The sequence below is a fragment of the Chrysemys picta genome, chromosome 12, assembly GCF_011386835.1.
Source record: "Chrysemys picta bellii isolate R12L10 chromosome 12, ASM1138683v2, whole genome shotgun sequence".
NCBI lineage: Eukaryota > Metazoa > Chordata > Testudines > Emydidae > Chrysemys > Chrysemys picta.
This window is the reverse complement of record NC_088802.1, coordinates 5,982,074-6,001,404: the sequence shown is the minus strand read 5'-3', so window position 1 is coordinate 6,001,404 and position 19,331 is coordinate 5,982,074. Positions and strand designations below refer to the sequence as shown.

Here is a 19,331-nt window from a genome sequence, read left to right as displayed (position 1 = left end):
AGCGCATCATCTCCTAGTCACTTGTAACTGTGACCTTTGTGTCTGTTTGCAAATTTTGTTAATGCCGACCCCATGCTTTTAAAAGTAACCAGTCAGGCCCCGCAAAATCACAAGGTTATTGTAAAAAAAAATCTTGCCTTTTTTTTTTTTTTTTTGAAAAACAAACAAAAAAAATCATGGGTTATTTTTCTGATTTCTGAACCTCTAGGGGTCAGATTTTTAAGATTTACTCCATAACTGTGAAAGGTAAAAACTTACTGTTTATTTAAAAAAAAATGATTTTTGGGGTATCAGCGGGGTTCCCATTGCACCCCACTTTCACTTTTGGCTTATTGAATCTGGCATTTTATTTCTCATTTAAATTATCTAGTCATTTTATTATTGAGGTTGAGATCTTGCAAACAGTTAAGCACACACTTAGTGATAAGCATGTGTGTAGCTGTTTGCATGGTCTGAATCTTGAACTGTAAACTCTATGGGGCAGGGACTGTCTCTTACTGGGTGTCTGTGCAGCGCCTGGCACACCGGGACCCTGATAGGGTTGCTAACTGTCCAGAATTGGCCTGGAGTCTCCCGGAATCAGCATTTATCTCCTGGTGACTATTGAAAGCAATGCCGGAGATTTTAATGTGATGTCATTTTCTTAAAATATCCTGTCATGTTGGGGGGAAAAAATCTCCCGGAATATCTTCAGTCAGAGTTGGCAATCCTAGGCCCTGATCTCAGCTGGGGCAGGGACTGTCTCTCGCTGTGTGTCTGTGCAGTGCCCGGCACAACGGGAACCCGATCTCAGCTGGGGCAGGGACTGTCTCTCGCTGTGTGTCTGTGCAGTGCCCGGCACAACGGGAACCCGATCTCAGCTGGGGCAGGGACTGTCTCTCGCTGTGTCTCTGTGTAGCACCTGGCACAATGGGGCCCTGGTCTCAGGGCCTCTATCCCACTTCACGATATTAACAGTAAATAAATACAAATCTGGAAAGCAACACAATGTTTTCACAAACATTTATTTCCCCATAGAAGTGACCGTGCTTCGCATCCAGCCAGGAGACACAGACGGGGTCTGCAACAAGGAAAAGGCGCTGCAGCCTGTAAAGGGTTAACTGGTCACATGGCTAGTTGGGGCAGCATATTAAAGGAAGCTGGTTAAAGGGGAGCGAAGTGGGGGTGGAAGTGGAGGTTCCCTGGGAATGGGGGCAGGGAGACAGGAAGGAATCGTGAAGGGAGGTTCTGAGACTTAGCATTTGGGGGGAGGGGTTTAGCCTGGGGGGGAGGGGCTCCAGGCTGGGAGGGTTGGTCCCTACCTGCTCCCAGGCCCGTTCCAGCCTCCTTGGTCCCACTCTTGCCCCCCACCCCCCAAGCTGTGCGCCCGCTGTGCAAGGTTGCAATATTTCCATTGCGGGGGCTCTAGCTCCCCGGCTCTGCCAGCCCTGGGGGGAGGGGTGTGTCCTCTTTATTCCTGGGGGCTGGAGTGGGGAAAACCTCTGGCAATTAGGGCCCAGTGGGTGGATTTGCTTTTCTTTAGTGGACAATAAAACCATTGAAGGTTGACGTCAAAGGCGCAGATGTCCACCAGCTGGGGGTCTGGCCCCCTTGGCTCCGGTGGAGCTATGGCTGAGTCACGCCAGCAGGGCTCTGGCCCCAGATTCTGACATGACATTTATAAGTAAAGCTGAAAATACTGTAGATGTTTCAGACACTGAAGGCCTTTTCCTGTCCCGATCAGTCGTGCCGCAGTCTATAGCAGGAAAGCTGCTTTCTGGCAGAGCCATTTTAATTCACTGCTGCAGACGTCAAATTCAAACTTTGTCTTTTTTAACGCTCCACAGTCGCTCTCTCCAGGCTGACGTAATTCTGGGAGTGGCCTGTGGAATGAAGCAGAAAGTCCCTGTCAGTTTGTTTCGGTTGATTAAAGAGCCGGTAGCAGCTCTTCCTCGTGGGGTGTCAGGTTGTGGTTCCTTCTTTCATCTCTGTATTTCCCCACCACAGCCCCATTGTGGGAAATGGGTTGGTCAGTTGGGTCCTGGAGAACCCGTGTCCATGTTACCAAACCTTAAGCAACACGACGCCATTACGCCCGTCTTGGTCGTCCCCGTCCCCCCGTCGCCCCCCGGGGCAGTCAGCTCTGCAGCTCACCCAGTGTAGCTCTGAGCCTGAGAGAGACAATCTGGTCCTGAAAGTGAAGTTACAGCCCTGCTGCTCGAGCCTTGACCACTTCAGTTAACACCCCAGGGCCTGTCTACACAGGAACTGAAACGGAAATAAGGATATTTGTTGTCATTCACACCTTGCTGCAAGTCTGCCTGGGGGCCCTTTTATTGAGGACTAAGAGGGCCCTCCTTGAATTTAGCTTAAATCAGTAAATTACTGCTCTGTTTTTGAGTCCTTTGAGTTCTAGTTACCATGCAAAGAAGCCCAAAGGAACATTGTTACTGTAATTCCTGTGTTAATTCACAAATGAGACTGTTGCCTGCTCAGACATACTTTATTAGTGTATCTGCAAACTCAGCGATACGGCTTATTATGAGGAGCAGATCAAAATTTTTCCAAGGGACCATTTTCCCATTGGAAAAAACTGCTAGGACTGAATTGAAATGTCCCGTGTATCGATTTCGTTGAGATTCTTGATATTTTGCTAAGGTTGAAATGTTTTGCTTTGTATTTTTTTTTCCATTTTGCCTCTTTTGTTTTGACTTTAATTTTGCACTAGTATTAGCACTCACAATCTATATCATAAGGCTCCAGGATGGTCTGTTTTCACGCTAAAGCCTGGATATCTGTGGAGTATCTGTGCAGTGATGGAGACAGCTACATGCAAGGCTAAGAGCTCTTTTTGGTCAGAAAGGGAGTACTTGTGGCACCTTAGAGACTAATTTATTTGAGCATAAGCTTTCGTGGGCTACAGCCCACTTCATCGGATGCATAGAATGGAACACACAGAAAGAAGATATTTATACATGCAAAGAGCATGAAAAGGTGGAAGTAGCCATACCAACGGTAAGAGGCCAATCAATTGAGATGAGCTATCAATAGCAGGAGGGGAAAAAAAAACTTTTGAAGTGATAATTGAGATGACCCATAGAAGGTGTGAGGATACTTAACATGGGGAAATAGATTCAATTAGTGTAATGACCCAGCCACTCCCAGTCTCTGTTCAAACCTAAGTTAATTGTATCTAATTTGCATATTAATTCAAGTTCAGCAGTCTCTCTTTGGAGTCTGTTTTTGACGTTGTTGTTGTTTTTGTTGCAAAATTGCCACCTTCAAGTCTGTCACCGAGTGGTTAGAGAGGTTGAAGTGTTCTCCTACTGGTTTTTAAATGTTATGATTCCTGATGTCAGATTTGTGTCCATTTCTTCTTTTGCGTAGAGACTGTCCGGTTTGGCCAATGTACATGGCAGAGGGGCATTGCTGAATGTCGTCCAGTTCAACCCTCGCTGGGGTTTGTTTGAGGCTACAGTCCAAATTTTCTGTTCTCAGAAATTATGACTTTACAAATTACACTCTGGGACAGCAAGGCATGTGTCTATGTCCTGCCAAGAGTCCTAGGCCATTGTGATATCAGAGATGACGATGGCCAATCACCATGATTATTCTACAGCTAATTTGATTGCAACTGTGCCATTGGCTGCACGAGGGAAAGGGCACAGATGCTGAATTACTTGGCCCAATTGCCACAGCTGCTACTAGTATAATATAAAATAAGAGTTGAAAGGATGAAAAAAATTGTTTAAAAGAAAATTCAGTGAATTTCACAGTTTCACAGAAAATTTTGTTTCACAGAAACTTCGCGTTCTTGTTCCTAAGCTTTGACAGCCCTATAGTGGTTGTTTAGCAAATAGCCGCTGACATGGATGGGACAGGTGACTTGGGAGGAAGTAAAAGGTAGCTGGCAGGACGTAAGCCGGGCTAGAATGTATGTGGGTCTAACCTTGTGCTGAGGCTGTTTTCCTGACTGTATAAATATATTGATCGATTAGCATCCACTAGGCATGTATTTGAATTGCTTCTGCAATGCAACAGTCCTGGGTGGGGTGCAGGTATTGAACTCATGCCCTATGGGTCTGAAAAAGCACAAGTCACTCGCGGGAGCTAAAGGACACAGCTAGATTAGTTTAAAGTCAGTGGCAGTCTCCTAATATCTGTCATGCAGCCACTAGAGTCACACCATAAGTATGGGTGACAGCGAGGCTTTTGTACCCTGACTGGGTACAGATTGCAAACAAGAGCTCCCAATACCTATAGGGAGCGTTACCCCTGCACCACCTTTTGGGAGATGCAGCAAGCTCTCTCCTCTTTGCCTGGCCAGCTCCGCCTCCTTCATTGTGGCTTCAGCCCTGAGGGGTGCTGGCGGGAGCAGTGGTACTCGGGAACAGGAGAGCCATTATGCCTAGCTTCTGTGCAGGGGACCACAAGGGGCGGAAGGTGAAGGTTGGTTAGTTGTTTCTTCTCTGTCCCTTCCCTTCCTTTGTGCATCTGTCAAACCGTTAGTCTGGAGAGCAACAGGCGAGTTCTGCAAATTGTGTTCACACCCACTGGGCACCCCAGAGCCTTTATTTCCCTGTGTAAAGGGGTGTTTGCACATGGAGATTGAGGAACACTCGTTAGAGAGCAGCAGAACTGCATGCACAGGTACCATTGCAGGTAAATATGGACGTGCAAATACTGTCTTTCTGAATTTGGGCTCCCCCTGCTGGCAGCTTACCAGATTGCTGTGAGACGGTGCTTTCAGCTTCCCTGGGTCTCAGCAGGCCATAGGTGCCGACTCTGTGGGTGCTCCGGGACTGGAGCAAACCCACCCTCAGTCTGCCACCAGTTCTTAGAAAGGGAGCCCTTCAGCCCCCCCGCCCTAGCAACCCGCAACTAGCGCGATCAGTTTAAACACACCCTCTGCCAGTAGTGCACCAACGGTCTGAGCCTCCAGTCCCGGGTGACTGTTTAACATTCTCAGAGGACACGGGGCAGTTGTAGGGTTGCCAAGTCTCCCGGACTGGAAGTCATTTTGCAGCAACGGCATCCCCATTTATGTCAATGTCTGGGAGAGTTGGCAACCCTAGGCAGTTGTGAAGTGTGAACTGCACAGACAGGCTTTGCACAGAATTCGAACGGCACTAGTGCCCTCTGCTTCAGACAAAGCATAAGCGAGAACAGATCATTTAGAAAACAACCAGCACGCCATGCCCTTCACTAGCTCCCCCTTCCCTCGGGAATCCTTGCGGGGTCTGTGCTATGGAAGGCGGGGGTCCCTCTGCCCCATCAGACTCCTATGTGCAGCTGCTCTCAGCTTCAGCTGTAGAAATCATAGACCTGTACACCTTTGAGAGCGCGCACACACACACACACACACACACACACACCCTGTGCTGAGTCAAGCAAGACCAAGCACACAGAATGGCTGATGAGAATGAGAGGTCAGCTCCTGTCCTTTCATAACCTTCCAGACCCTTATAAGCTTAATATGTAAGAATGTGATTCCAACCCCTCCCCAACAGGTGACCTCACTGCTGGGCAACTTCTCCCCTGCTAAACTAGTTCCTCGGGGCAGGGACCAGCCTTTTGTCTAGAGCAAGTATATTTCAGTGGTCAGGCACTTAAGTGATTGACCCTCTTTTGCTAGTCCTCTGCCACACCCCCCCGCCATGACTTGGATTTCCAGTTCAACCTGGAGGCAAACACACAAAAAGACAACTAGCTCTCCCCCCCCCCCCCTAAAAAAATCTGCAGTTTGCAGCTTGGTAAAGATGCCGGGAACATGCATAATCTTGCTCAAAGTACTATATTGGACAGACGGATTCCACAAAGCATCACCGGGGCAAGGCTTAAGTAAGCTGTGGTTTGAGGAGTGGGCATCTAAAGCAGGCTTAGATTATCCTGACAGCTGAGTGACACGTGAATAGGGTGACCAGACAGCAAGTGTGAAAAATCGGGACAGGAGGTGGGGGGGGGGGTAATAGGAGCCTATATAAGAAAAAGCCCCAAATATCGGGACTGTCCCTATAAAATCGGGACATCTGGTCACCCTACGCGTGAAATCCGTTCCAGTGACCTACATTGTGTCTCTCAACTGCTACGAGTCCCAGAGGAGCTGGTGTGGGACACGCCGCATGGTCTGAACCAGCAAATTACATGGCAGGGCATTTTCTAAGTATGAAATAGTAAAACTCAGGAGCCACTCACAGTTTTCCATGGAAAGAGGCACCGTCCAGCCAGGTCCACTTCCCTTGTGTCGAGTTAAATGTTAATCCAATCCAAACAGCATGGTCAGCTGGTAGGACAGGCTGCAGGGAATTCTGCAATAGAAGTGGCTGGGTGAATGTATTGCTCCTGAAGTCTTTTATGTCTGCCCCAGCGTTAGCAGCACATGGAATTAGACAGACCCCGAGATGCTGCAGTGCAGAAAAACCTAACGGCAATAAACCGGCACAACACGCTGTGCTGGACAAAGTCGCTCGACTTCTCTGGGCCTCAGTTTCCCCTTTGTGAAATGGGGATAATGAGCCCATATTTGACCATCTGGTCTATTTGGATTGTAAACACTTTGGCTCAAGGACCATGTCTCCCGACGGGCACAGCCAGTTCCCCACAGAATGAGGCCCCCATCCTCCCTGGGCCCACTTGTTGTGCTCCCATAATATATCTCTCTGAGCTGCTGACCTGTAAACAAAATGTCTGTAACTCACTGCTGGGGTTGGAACCACATTCTTACCAGTCACCTTTTCATGGAGGTGCCCGGCAGGTCCTTAGATAATTATTGTTATTTGTGCTCTGGTAGAATTTGGGAACACAGGACTGGCCAGACGGGATCAGACCCAGGGTCCATCTAGCCCAGTGCCCTGTCTCCCACAATGGCCGGCACTGGCTGTTTCAGAGGAAGGCGTAAGAACCCCGCAATAGCAGACACAGGACGATCTCACCCCACACTGGTTCCCATGCTAATCTCTAGTAGATCGATTCTAGGTCTCTAACAGATCAATGGCTTCAGCCCTGCAGCGGGAGGTTTACTGTCCTGTACAAAGCTCTTCCAGCATTAACTGAGATCTCTGGATATTTATTATCCACATTAGCTTCCAATCTCTTTTTGACTTTTATTTTTGAGCCCCAATCAATTACCTGGGCCCCATTGTGCTAGGTCATGCAGTGGTTCTCGAACTGTGGGTCAGGCGGGACCCCAAAGTGGGTTGCGACCCCATTTTAATGACTTACTGTGGCCCGAGGGCTTCAGCCTGGGGCAGCGGTGCACGGGCTCTGGCCCTCGTATCTGCCCAGGGCGGAGGGAGTTGGGTTCCAACTCCATCTCCACTCCCCCGCCCGGGGGCATGTAGTAATTTTCGTTGTCAGAAGGGGGTCGCGGTACAATGAAGTTTGAGACCCGCTGTATAGAGACACGTAACAAAGAGAACAGAGACGTGATGAACGGCTCTCTCTGTATCCCGACATAAAATATACGTTACCATCTGTTCCTGATCCTGGATCACCAGCATTTGAGATCGATTCCTTGAACAGTCGTCATGGCTCTTGCTCCAGGTGTCAGCCTCGTTCGAAAGCCAGTAGCACTTGTCCCCGTGCAGCAGCCAGTCCCTGGGGCAGAGTTTGCACCCGGAGCCACCTGCAGGAGGCAGTGGGAAGAGGTGGAGATCGTTAATGCTTCTGAAGTTACTGAACACTGGGGAATTCTTTTGCTGCAGTTAATCGCGGAGTCAGACAAACCTCCCAGAGCTGGTCCCTGCAGCCGTTCCTGTGGGCTGGCCTGTTCTCCCCTCCTGGCTAACCCGCCCTCCTCCCAATTCCCTGAGCTGAAATGGGGATGTCTGCGAACGAAGAGCCCAGCGCAGCTGCTGCTGGGGACCTGCCAAAATCCTCAGAGCCGGGTTGCTGCTGGATGGGATGGAGGAAGTGCGGGGAAGCCGCCTCCCCTTGAATAGGCCAGTGTAACACCCTGACATGGGTCTTCAAGGGGAACTGAACCCCAGCCCTTCAGCACCAGGAGCACACGCTACTTGAGCTAAAGTAGGTCTGGAAGTACTGGGGTGACTCTGGCCCCCACACTCTTAGGGTGCCGGTAGCGCACCTCATGTATCGCATCTCGGAGGCAAGCACTGTAGGTGCTTCAGCTGTCTGGCCATGTAGGGGGTAGCCCGGGTGGGTGCCAATAACCACTCAGGCACATGGCTCAGGGAAAGGGTTTCTGACTAGGGCTGGCAGGAAGGGGAGAGGTTGCAGATCACCTCAGTGCAGAGGTTTAAACAGTGACAGTCAGAGGCACTGACCCCGTGAGTGCTCCAGGGCAAAAGCAGACACAGCTGTCTGAGGAGCTCGGGGGAGGGAGCAGAGCGGGGGTGGGAAGAGGGGGAGTGTGGGCGGGGCCTTAGGGGAAAGGGAGGAGTGGAGTGGGAAGAGGTAGAATGGGGGCGGGGCCTCAGGGGAAGTTGTAGAGGAGGGGCAGTAAGAGGTGGAGTGGGGGCGGGGCCTCGGGGCAGAGCCTGGGGTGGAACATCCACCCGGAAAAATGAGAGTCAGTGTAACGCTGACACACCCCAGTTGTCGGCGGGCAGGATCGAACCAGGGACCTCTGAAGCTTAGTGCATGAGCCTCAACCACATGATCTAAAAGCCAGGGGGCCTCTCAGCTAAGGCTGTCAAGCAGACTCATTTGATCTCTTTCTCTCTCTCTAAGTGGTCTCGGTGCCGCTCGCTGGGACAGAACACCACACCCAGGAGGTGTCTGGGTTACATCAGCACCTGTGGTTACAGTTCAAAGGGAGCAATAGCAGACCCTGGTTGGGTCCCTGGGGCCGTCCAGTTGAGAGGCAGGGTCTTCATCCCCAGTGCTTGGGGTGCCCGGTCCGCTCCAGTCTCTACTCCAGCAAACAACCATTTGCGGGTTCCCAAGCCAGACTCAGGTAGTGTCTTTCACTGAAGCCCCTTTGCACCAGTTCCCTGCCCAGCCCGCGGCTCCCCCATAAGCCCCACACAAACCTCCACCCATCCGACCATCACAACTTGTTCCACATGTGGCTCAGCCGCAGTTCCTGGGGCTTCTCTCTCCTGCTCCCACGTGGCTCCCGCTGTTCAAACAGAACCTGGCCACTTCCTGGCTCAGACCCTTTCCCCTTACGTGGGCAGGGGTAGGAGCAGTGCATTATGAGGGATGACATATAGTCCCTGCTTGGCCAGGAGGAAGGGGACATACAGAGGTGAGGAGGCTCATGGGAGTTGTAGTCCCCAGCTTTGCAGCTCCATCACAGCCCTCCCCTGGTAGCAGGAGGTGACTTTTTTATGGACCAACCCCTAGAGACCTTGTCATAACAACAGACGCAAAACCTGCAGCCACATCTCCACTGCTAGGGTGATCGACACCCACACAGCTCACTTGTCAAGATCCAGGAGTCCTGCCCAGGCCTATCACAACATGTGCTGTGTCTCCTCCAGTGCACTACACGCCCCGTTAAAAAGAATGGGTGAAACCACAAAATCACTACACTCTCGAATGCACTCACACAGGAAAGTGATAAAAGACAAAAACACCACATCACCTGTCAGCGAACACTTTTCACCGAGCGAGCGCTCTGTATCTGCCCTCTCTGTCCTCGTCCTCAAAGGAAACCTGCACGACACCTTCAAAAGACGAGCCTGGGAGCTTACATTCAAAGCCTGGCTCGATACCAAAAATCATGGTCTTAATAAAGACACTGGATTTATGGTTTATTACAAGCAGCTGTAACTCTTTTTTGTCCTGTGACTGCAGAGGTGTTAACCAATCACTTCACCTTGAACGGTCTCTTACAATCAGGGGCGACTCCAGGCACCAGCGCACCAAGCGCGTGCCTGGGGCGACAAGCCGTGGGGGGCGGCCTGCCGGTCGCTGTCAGGGCGGTAGTCAGGCTGCCTTCGGCAGCATGGCTGCAGGAGGTCCGCTGGTCCTGCGGTTTTGGCGGCAATTCGGCGGCGGGTATGCCTAAGGCACGGGACTGGCGGACCTCCCACAGGCATGCCACCGAATCCGCATTACCAGCGGACCGCCCGCAGGGGCGCCACCGAAAGCCGCTTGACTGCCGTGCTTGGGGCGGCAAAATACATAGAGCCACCCCTGCTTACAATATGTGTTTACTTGTGCTAAACAATCTGTTCTGCCAGGCATTTAGCTGTGACACTCTGGGGATGTCTACACTGCAATAAAACACCCACGGCCGACCCAGGCCAGCTGACTCGAGCCCGGATGTCTACACCGTAATTTTATAGCCCCACAGCCTGAGCCGCACAAGCTCAAGTCAGCTAACATGGGCCAGCCCCGGCAGCGTCACCAAGAGGATTCAGGGAGCCTGGGGTCTTTGGTGGCGGGGAGCCCCCTGCCACCGAATTGCTGCCGAAGACCCGGCACTTTGGCGGCGGGTCCTGGGGCGGAAGGACCCCCCACCGTGGGTCTTCAGGGCACTTTGGCAGTGGGTCCCAGTGCAGAAGGACCCCCCGCCGCCGAATTGCCGCCGAAGACCCGTAGCGGAAGAAGCTCCGGGGGCCTGGACCCCGTGAGAGTTTTCTGGGGCCCCCAGAGTGAGTGAAGGACCCCGCTCCAGGTAGGGTGACCAGACAGCAAAAATGAAAAATCGGGACGGGGGTGGGGGGTAATAGGAGCCCATATAAGAAAAAGACCCAAAAATCGGGACTGTCCCTATAAAATCGGGACATCTGGTCACCCTAGCTCCAGGGGCCCCGAAAACTCTCGTGGGGGCCAGGGGCAAATTGCCCCACTTGCACCCCCCCGGGCGGCCCTGAGCCCCGGGTGTTTTATTGCACTGTCGACATGCTCTCAAGAGTCCTTTCTCAGCCCTGAGGAAGAGCTCGGTGTAGCCCAAAAGCTTGTGTCTTTCACCAACAGAAGTTGGTCCAATAAAAGATATCACCTCCCCCACCTTGTCTCTCCAGCCATTAGACAGATGCGCATAGTTTACATCGAACCATTGAGTTATGCCGGCACAGTGGATGTAGATGGCAGGGAAAACATCCCCCCGCAGCACAGCGGTGAATGGACCAGACAACAGTCCCTTAGATCCAGGTGTGAAGTGCGTCACACGGAACTGAGGTTACCTGCTGAGTTTATCTCGGCCGGATCACACAGACTCTGCTTCAGACGAGAAAATAAGTCCTCCAGGCTGGCGTTGTGTTCTCCACCACTTCTGGTTCTCTGAGTGACACCGTCGCTCTTCAAGGCTGATCTTTCCTCCGTTTTATTTGAGAAGCCCTGGAAAACTTCAGAACAGCATTGGTGGGAAGGATTGTTACTGCTTATTGCTTAGGAGACTCAGAGTGTGGGATGTGATAGATCAGTGACTCTGGCCTGGTCTGGAGATAGACTTGCACGGAACTAACTAAAGGCTCCAGTTAAAACTGATGTGGTTATTTCAGTTCGTATCTCTGCAGGGGCTCTCTTATTTCAAAACTGAAGTGGCTAAAGTCAATTTAGCGCCATTCAAGTTGATACCAACATTAACTAAATTGACCTTAGCGACTTTCATTCCGAAATAACAGAGTCCACACAAAGTGGACAAAGTCGATTTCGTTTATGTCAGGAGCAAACTGAATGAAGCTAAATCGACTTTAGCAACTTTGAGTCTGAAATAAGAGTAAAAAAAAAAAAATGAAGAGTCCTTGTGGCACTTTAGAGACTAACAACTTTATTTGGGCAATAAATAAATAAATGTGTTAAACAATAATCAAATACATTTGTTAGTCTCTAAGGTGCCACAAGGAGTCCTTGTGGGTTTTTTTTTTTTTTTTTTTTTGTGTGCTGATACAGACTAACACGGCTACCACTGAAACTGAAATAAGAGTGTTCACCAGAGATTAGAACTAAAATAATTACACTGACTTCCGAAGAGGAAAGGTGGCACAACTGGTATTCAAGGTGTTTCAGCTGGGTTTGTTTCTTTCCTCTACCGCAGACTTCCTCTTTGACAATATGTGCGGGTCATGACACTGCGCCAGTCACTGTGCCCATGCACTGCTACAGGCTGGGGACCGACTGGCTAAGCAGCAGTTCTGCAGAAAAGGACCTGGGGATTACAGTGGACGAGAAGCTGGATATGAGTCAGCAGTGTGCCCTCGTTGCCAAGAAGGCCAACACATATTGGGCTGCATTAGTAGGAGCATTGCCAGCAGATCGAGGGAAGTGATTATTCCTCTCTATTCGGCACTGGTGAGGCCAGACCTGGAGTATTGTGTCCAGTTTTGGTCCCCCCACCACAGAAAGGATGTGGATAAATTGGAGAGAGTTTAGTGGAGGGCAACGAAAATGATTAGAGGGCTGGGGCACATGACTTACGAGGAGAGGCTGAGGGAACTGGGATTGTTTAGTCTCCAGAAGAGAAGAATGAGGGGTGGATTTGATAGCAGCCTTCAACTACCTGAAGGGCGGTTCCAAAGAGGATGGATCTAGACTGTTCCCAGTGGTGGCAGATGACAGAATAAGGAGCAATGGTCTCAAGGTGCAGTGCGGGAGGTCTTGGTTGGATATTAGGAAACACTTTCACTAGGAGGGTGGTGAAGCACTGGAACGGGTTACCTAGGGAGGTGGTGGAATCTCCATCTTTAGAGGTTTTTAAGGCCCAGCTTGACAAAGCCCTGGCTGGGATGATTTAGTTGGTCTTGGTCCTGCTTTGAGCAGGGGGTTGGACTAGATGACCTCCTGAGGTCTCTTCCAACCCTTATCTTCTATGATTCTGTGATTCAGTCCCTCTAGGCCTCAGTTTCCCCTTCGAAAAACTAGGCTAGGAGCACTCTTCTAAATTAAAGTTGCTCAGTAGTGGGGAACATAGTGTCACTCTACATGCAGTTGTTATACTGGCTTAGAAACTGCCCTAGTTAAAGTGGTTCAAACTCCCCAGTGTGGATATAGTGATGCTGGTATAAAGGTGCACAGCTTATCCCTGTAGATTTACAGGGAGCTGAAAGAAAAGAGTATTGGAGAGAAAGCAGCTGGTTGAAAAATGAAAAAAAACCAACCCAACATCAAAGTTAGATTTGTTCTTCAGGTTTCCAGATGAAACAATTTTTCATTTTTTGAATGTTTTCCATGAAAATGTTTCTTTTCAAATTTTTATTGTCCTCCCATTTTTTTTATCATATTTTCTCCTTCCCTCCTTTGCCTTTTCCCCCATTTTGCCACAGAATGCGACAAAATGAACCCTGGCCATGGTTTTCTCATTTTTCCATTTGCCACCCCGTACGTTTTCCAAAGTTGCAAAGTGCAAAGAAACAAAAAATGCAAAAAACAACAACCCCAAAACCCACCACAACCCAGGGCATTATTTGAGAGGGATTGGAAAAAGGAAAGAAAAAAGTTTAAAGAGGAAAGATGGAAAACACCAGGATAAAAATGATAAACTAAAAACGGCAGAAAAAATAATCTGAAAAATGTCATGAAAAGAATCAGCAAATGGATAAATGAAAAAGAATAAAAGGGGGGGAACCCAAACAACCCAAAAATGGGGAGAAAAAAGGCTATTTTTTGTTTTGTTTTCAATTTCATCCATAAATTTTTAAAGAAGGGAAAAAAATTGGGTTTGAAAAAGTCCTTTCTGTATTAAAAATGTTTTGATCTGCTCTGGAGAAAGCCTCCTTCATTATAGCAGACGATGTGAGATTAACGCGTCAAGCCCACAGCTGCACCTGGTCCGTGTAACACTTTGCCCCGCTGTTGGGGATGAGGACCTATCACACAGTTCACCTGGCAGACAGACTGGATTTCCAGCTGAACAAGAAAATGCATTATTTGTGTTACAGTAGCACTTGGAGGGAGAGTGGCACTCTGCTGTGCTAGGCAATGCAGACACAGCCTCTGCCTCGAACACCTGACAGTAAATAGACCAGACAGACAGAGGATAGGAGGGGAAGGGAGGCAGAAAGAGGGGAAATTAGATGCTCAAGATCACACAATAGAGGGGAAACTGAGGCACAGGGAGGTGTCAGCATTTAATTGAATTGTGTTAACCCCACTTAACTACCAACAGAGAGTCCTGTGGCACCACTTAACTAGTGACTCAGCTGGAAAGCTGGGGTCAGGAGGGCTCGCTACAGAGCAAAGAGTCACCAGGCAGGGGTCCTGGTGCACTCTCCGTAACAGAGCAGGTACCACTGGAAGTTAGCCCAGGAGAAGCCAAGGCTAATCAAGGTACTGCGATAGGCCCTGTTAGACTCACTGAGCCCAGAGACAGGGCACCAGACTGAGACGTTACAGAGCGCGTCGTGAGAAGCTACCACGGGTAATGTGAAACAGAGACACACCCGGCTGGCATGGGTGCTCACGAGAGGTGAGTGGCCCCACCACGTAGGGCCGGAGCACTATCAGCCAGCCTTCCATGTCCAACTCTAACTTCCTCACCCTCATAATATTGGGGTGCCCTTATCCTATAGTTTAACCTATTAATGCCATTTAACTCATTATCCTATACGTCCCCTGTTGCTCAAGCAAGTTTGTGGTTGGACATCTGCCCATGAGTCTATCCTAAAATATCCCAGCCCAGTATCACTTCAGTGTTCTGTTAGGTTCCAACTCCGGCTATTGTGCACGCTGTTCCTAGTTCCCCATTCATCCATGCCAAGCGCCACAGGCCGACTCTACTCGACTATACTTATGCTAACTTACTTCAGCTCATATCTGACAGGATATGGGCCTGTCAGTTCCTTGTGTTACTGCTGAACATAAGAAAAGACCTCTGGGCGACAGCCACTGCATCACACACATGGCACGCAGTCATTGTCCCTACAAAAAAATCCTCTGTTAAAATAACGTTAGGGGCTTTGATCTTTACAAACAGACGTGCCTTTACTCAAACGAGTAGCCCCATTGACTTCAATGTGGTGCATTTTGCCTACAGGAGACTCACACAGCTGAATAAATGGCCTGGAGCGACTCACCCCAAGTACTCAGCCCGGCTACCATCACCAGCAGGACGATGACCCCGGCGCACCCGACCTTCAGAACGACCCCATGCCAGCGCGGGCACTGAGGGGATTCTTGGAGATTCCCTGCTTGATTAAATGTGAGGAAATTGGGTGGTTACCTGATTATTTTGTCTTCTGAGAGCTCACACAACGACTATAAACCTGGCTAATGAGGTGCTTACATAGCCCCCATTGGTTGCAGTTTCAATTACCCACATAGTATCAGTTACTCTGTTTAAATCCTATAGTGTCTTTATTACTACCCCGTAGTAATGTTACTACCCCATCCCCAACCTGCTTCTTTCTCATCTACCTGTTATGTCTTGACCATTATGTCTTGTCAATCCCTCCCATTTTACAGATGAAGAAACTGAGGCAGAGAGAGATGAAGGGTAAAAGTTTTTGCAGGAGCCTAAATGGCTTTGGAGTCCAAGTCCTGTTGACTTTCAAAGTGACTTAGGAGCTTAAGCCTTATTGTGGGACTTGGCTCCTAAGTCACTTTGAAAATCCGATTTATTGGCATTTTTGAAAACTTTACCATAAGTGCCTTGCGCAGGTTGTACAGGGAGTCTGTGGGAGAACACTGGTTTCTTCTCAAGTCCTACTCCAGTGTCTTAGGCACAAGGCCAGCTTTCCTTCCAGAAACTACATCAAGCCGACCAACTCAATGGTCAAGTTTTCCACACCCAAAGAGCAAAACATGCACCCTCCGCCTAGATCACTTCTATCTGAGATGCAGGAAAACAACACAGAACGAACAAACAGAGACTGTCTATGAGAGAGAAACAACAAACCTACAAGTAGCCTGCAAATAAACTGGGTGAAGTTTTCAATAGTGCCTAAGAGAGAGAGGCATCTAAATCGAATTAAAAATCAACAAGACTTTGGTCTCTAAGGACCAAATTTTTAAAGGTATTCAGGAGCCTAGTGGGATATTCAAAAGCAACTAGGTGCTTTTAAGACCCATTGAAATTAATGGGCGGCAGGAGTCCAGGTGCTTTTGAAAATTCCCTTAGCTTTAAAAATCTAGCCCAATGTCCCTTAAGTACTTTTGTTACCCTGTATCTTTCCCAAAAGAGTTACAAGAGTCTACTGCTACTCCAAATGTCTCTTCGCACTCACCAGCTATTAGAAAACTGGGATCCCAACTAAAATCCTCCCAATTTTGACAGCAAACTAGGCAATCAACCCCTACTTACTGTGAGCTTTAGATGAAGGTGATAGCCTGGCCCCAGCAAGGTTTAAATCAGCATACACTACGTCCCCAGCCATGGCATGTACCGGAGGAGGCAAAACCACCCAGCCAATAGTGTTATGCAAGGACAAGTGTCTATTTATGTATGAAGTAAGCCAGCCGACACACCCAACATCAGGAAGTAGCGTCATTCGGGGAGGTGGGGGGGGGCTGAATTTTAAGACAACTCCCACCTGTTTATGCTCTCTGTATGTGTGTATATATATCTCCTCAATATATGTTCCATTCTATATGCATCCGAAGAAGTGGGCTGTAGTCCACGAAAGCTTATGCTCTAATAAATTTGTTAGTCTCTAAGGTGCCACAAGTACTCCTGTTCTTCTTATTGCTGCTCTGTGGTCTTCCCTCATAAATTAAGATTGCTGGCTGAACATTCTCAACCAAGGTGAACTTTAAATGCTACAGACCCTGAGGAACTTGGGCGACTGGGCTTACAATAAACACACTGACGCGTTAGCTGGCGTGCCCTATGCTGTATTGGCAGAAGCAGCTCGGAATGGTGAAGAGGCAAGAAATGGATGCGGCGATAAAGTTTTCAGTGGGAATTAGCGCCAGTGGGGGCGGCCATCTTGAATCTAGATGTGGCCACCTACCCTTTTCCCCCACAGAATTGGAAGCGTCAAATTCTTGCATTGGTGGGTATAGATGGAATAGCATTGGTGAATTCTCCTTTCCCCTTCTCTATGGCAATGCCCCCTGCTGCATTATGAGGTGGTGACTTTAACTTGGGATGCAAATTTCTGGTCGTAACAGCCAGAAAGTTAAATGATCAGGTTCCCAGGACATCCCCAATGGGTAAATGATCTGCAGCGTCCCATCTGTGTATCTTAATGGTCCCATCACTATAGTATCTGAGCCTCTCATAATCATTTTATGCCCCTCTGAAACTGGGATATACTATGAGCCCTATTTCACAGCTGGGGACCTTGAGGCACAGAGACACCAAATGAGTTACCATAGCAGAGAAAGGACTTGAACACTGGTTGTCCCCGTTCCAGGCTCATGCGCTAACCACTGGAGACCACCTTTCCTCAGAACAGCTTGCCAACCTCTTGACTGATTATTGACCAGTTGGTTGCAAAAACAGATGAACAAAAAACAGGAGCTGAATTTTTCATCCATTGCAGCAAACCCAGCCTCCTCCTCTGAGCAGCAACTCAGCTACCAGCCGGATATCTGTGGTTTTGACCTTTTCTGGTAAGGAGATAGAAAACAGCGATTGTTTTTACACTGTTTTCCATAGAAATGCTAAAACAGAGCTAAATAATCTCGGTAGGGGAATCGGCCAAATCAGATGAGATTGTTAGCCCTTTTAGCCCGAGTGGTTACCCAATATTCAAGGCCTTGCAGGTTGTTTCGGTTAAGAGAGACTGGTGAAGAGCAAGGGATGTCTTTGATTCAATCCTCTGTATTTACATAGACTGTTCACGATGTCCTGTTTTCCCAGAACACAACAAGAATCAAACAACAGGAGGAAGTTTCTTAATGCACAGTTCCAAGCCTCTTTTTGGCCCTCACTCTGCCCAAAGAGCTCTCTCACTTTGCTTGCTTTCAGGGACACATTTCCAGTCCTGCTGTTGCTGTCTGTTTCTGCATGTTCCTGCTCCCAGACACATCTCTCCATCGGCCAACACTCACCAAAACCCATCCACACACATAGCTCAGTTTCTGAGAGGCCTTGCATGTGGCCTGTGTTTTGGGTGGTGGCTCCTATTGTTTCAGCTATCTCATTCCAAGAAGAAGCTTAATTGCTTCTTACATGTATCCCAAATGGAGGGCAGCTATTGTGCCCAGCAGTTTCAATGAAGTTTCACCCAACCTCCCTCAAAACAATATCCAATGGTTGGAAGTTGAAACTTTACAAATTCAGACTGAAAATAAGGTATACAATTTTAACACTGGATCTATTTACCAAAGGGCTATGGTGGATTCTCCATCGCTGGTGATTTTTAAATCAGGACTGGATGGTTCTTGTAAAATGCTGTAGTCAAATAGGAATTATTTTGGGGAAATCTTACGGTCTGAGAGATGTAGGACGTCAGACTAGATGCTCCTGGTAGCCCACTCTGGCCTGATAATCTAAGAATCTATAACATTTTAGATACTCAGTGTTGCCAATTCATGAATTAATTGTGCAATATTTGGTGTGTTTCTTAAAGCCCCAACTCCTGGAGTCATGTTACCCCTCAAGAAACTCAACTCTCATTTGGAAAAAAACCCTAATTTTCTAGCCCTTATGACTGGAGAGAAAAGCTTAAAGATGTGATGCCTAAACGCTTCAACGCCAGAAGGCAAATAAACAGCCCTAAACATTATTGTTTAAGTCTTCCCTTCTCAGTGCCTGCTAATATTTGCACAAGTTATGGGCTTGATGCGGGAATGCTGCTAGTGCACTCGGACCCCTGCCTGTCATGCTGACCTGTAGCGTCACATTGTTTCCTTGTGCTCCCGTCTGTCTGTCTGTATCCATCAGTTGTCTCTTGTCTTACACTTCGATTCTCAGCTCTTTGAGGCAGGAGCCATCTTTTTGATCTGTGTTTGTACAGCACTTAACACAACTGGCCCTTCTCCACGACTGGCGGTATGTGTACACAGCAAACACAAAAACAGCGCCAGTGAGTCACAGAGCCTAGATCAACTGACTCGGGCTTGCACGACTGGCTAAAAATAGCCGTGCAGACCATCGGGCTCAGGACGGAATCCGGGCTCTGAGACCCCAGGTTGTTACAGCCTGAGCCCAAACACCCACACTGCTATTTTAACCCTGTACCTCGAGCACTGTGAATCTGGGCTCTGAGACTTACAGCCGCAGGTCTCTTTTTGCAGTGTAGATGTACCCTGGGGCTCCTAGGTGCTACCATAATACACCTAGGCTACCATAATATACCTAATAATGCGCCACCCCTAGCACAATGGGGGCCTGGTTCATGACTAAAGCTCCTAGGTGCTATGGGCCAATAGATAATTAATAACATCCAGGACACAGGTGCCAACTTTGTCATTTCCTGGGGAATGCTCAACCCCTGCTCTGCCCTGGGCCCCACCCTGGAGCACCCACGGAGTCAGTACCTATGATCCAGGAGATCAGACTAGATGGTCATGAGGGTCCCTTCTGGCCTTGAAATCTACAAATCTATTCAATC

The 19,331-nt window shown here is 48.8% G+C and overlaps 2 protein-coding genes across 7 annotated transcripts in view; one reads left to right on the top strand and one right to left on the bottom strand.

The window, feature by feature from the left end:
- Positions 1-115: 115 nt before the first annotated feature.
- LOC101938362 (killer cell lectin-like receptor subfamily B member 1B allele B) lies at positions 116-17,283 on the bottom strand. 5 transcript variants are annotated; one of them, XR_010591981.1, is made up of 7 exons: positions 17,144-17,283; positions 14,907-15,017; positions 11,079-11,240; positions 7,201-7,603; positions 6,175-6,287; positions 2,134-2,247; positions 116-1,862 (listed from the first exon to the last, which is right to left on the bottom strand). XR_010591981.1 is itself a non-coding variant. In XM_042842631.2 (6 exons), the coding sequence occupies exons 1-6, from the start codon at positions 17,190-17,192 to the stop codon at positions 1,736-1,738; spliced, it is 717 nt and encodes a 238-aa protein (XP_042698565.2). In that variant the 5' UTR covers positions 17,193-17,283; the 3' UTR covers positions 116-1,735. The 5 variants fall into 5 exon arrangements, 2 of the variants coding, with proteins under 2 accessions (XP_042698565.2, XP_065420278.1); XR_010591980.1 differs by lacking the exon at positions 17,144-17,283 and adding an exon at positions 16,133-16,319 and having other exon boundaries at positions 7,449-7,603; XM_042842631.2 differs by lacking the exon at positions 2,134-2,247 and having other exon boundaries at positions 7,449-7,603.
- Positions 17,251-19,331, top strand: part of LOC122172402 (killer cell lectin-like receptor subfamily F member 1) — a 33,658-nt gene continuing 31,577 nt past the window's right edge. For both annotated transcript variants that reach the window (XR_010591986.1, XM_065564219.1), the window contains exon 1: positions 17,251-17,385. The gene's annotated coding sequence lies outside the window, so the exon portion shown is untranslated. The remainder of the gene's footprint in view (positions 17,386-19,331) is intronic.

Bases quoted from the DNA above. Each gene is read 5' to 3' on its own strand.
- LOC101938362 (XM_065564206.1), bottom strand. From the start codon at position 16,319: ATGACGCTACTTCCTGATGTTGGGTGTGTCGGCTGGCTTACTTCATAC. The intron at 11,241-14,906 runs GTGAGTCGCTCC...GCTGTTCTGAAG, and splicing joins AGCCGGGCTGAGTACTTGGG to TTTTCCAGGGCTTCTCAAAT. The intron at 1,863-6,174 runs GTGAGTGGCTCC...TTCATTCCACAG, and splicing joins GCCTCTTTCCATGGAAAACT to GCCACTCCCAGAATTACGTC.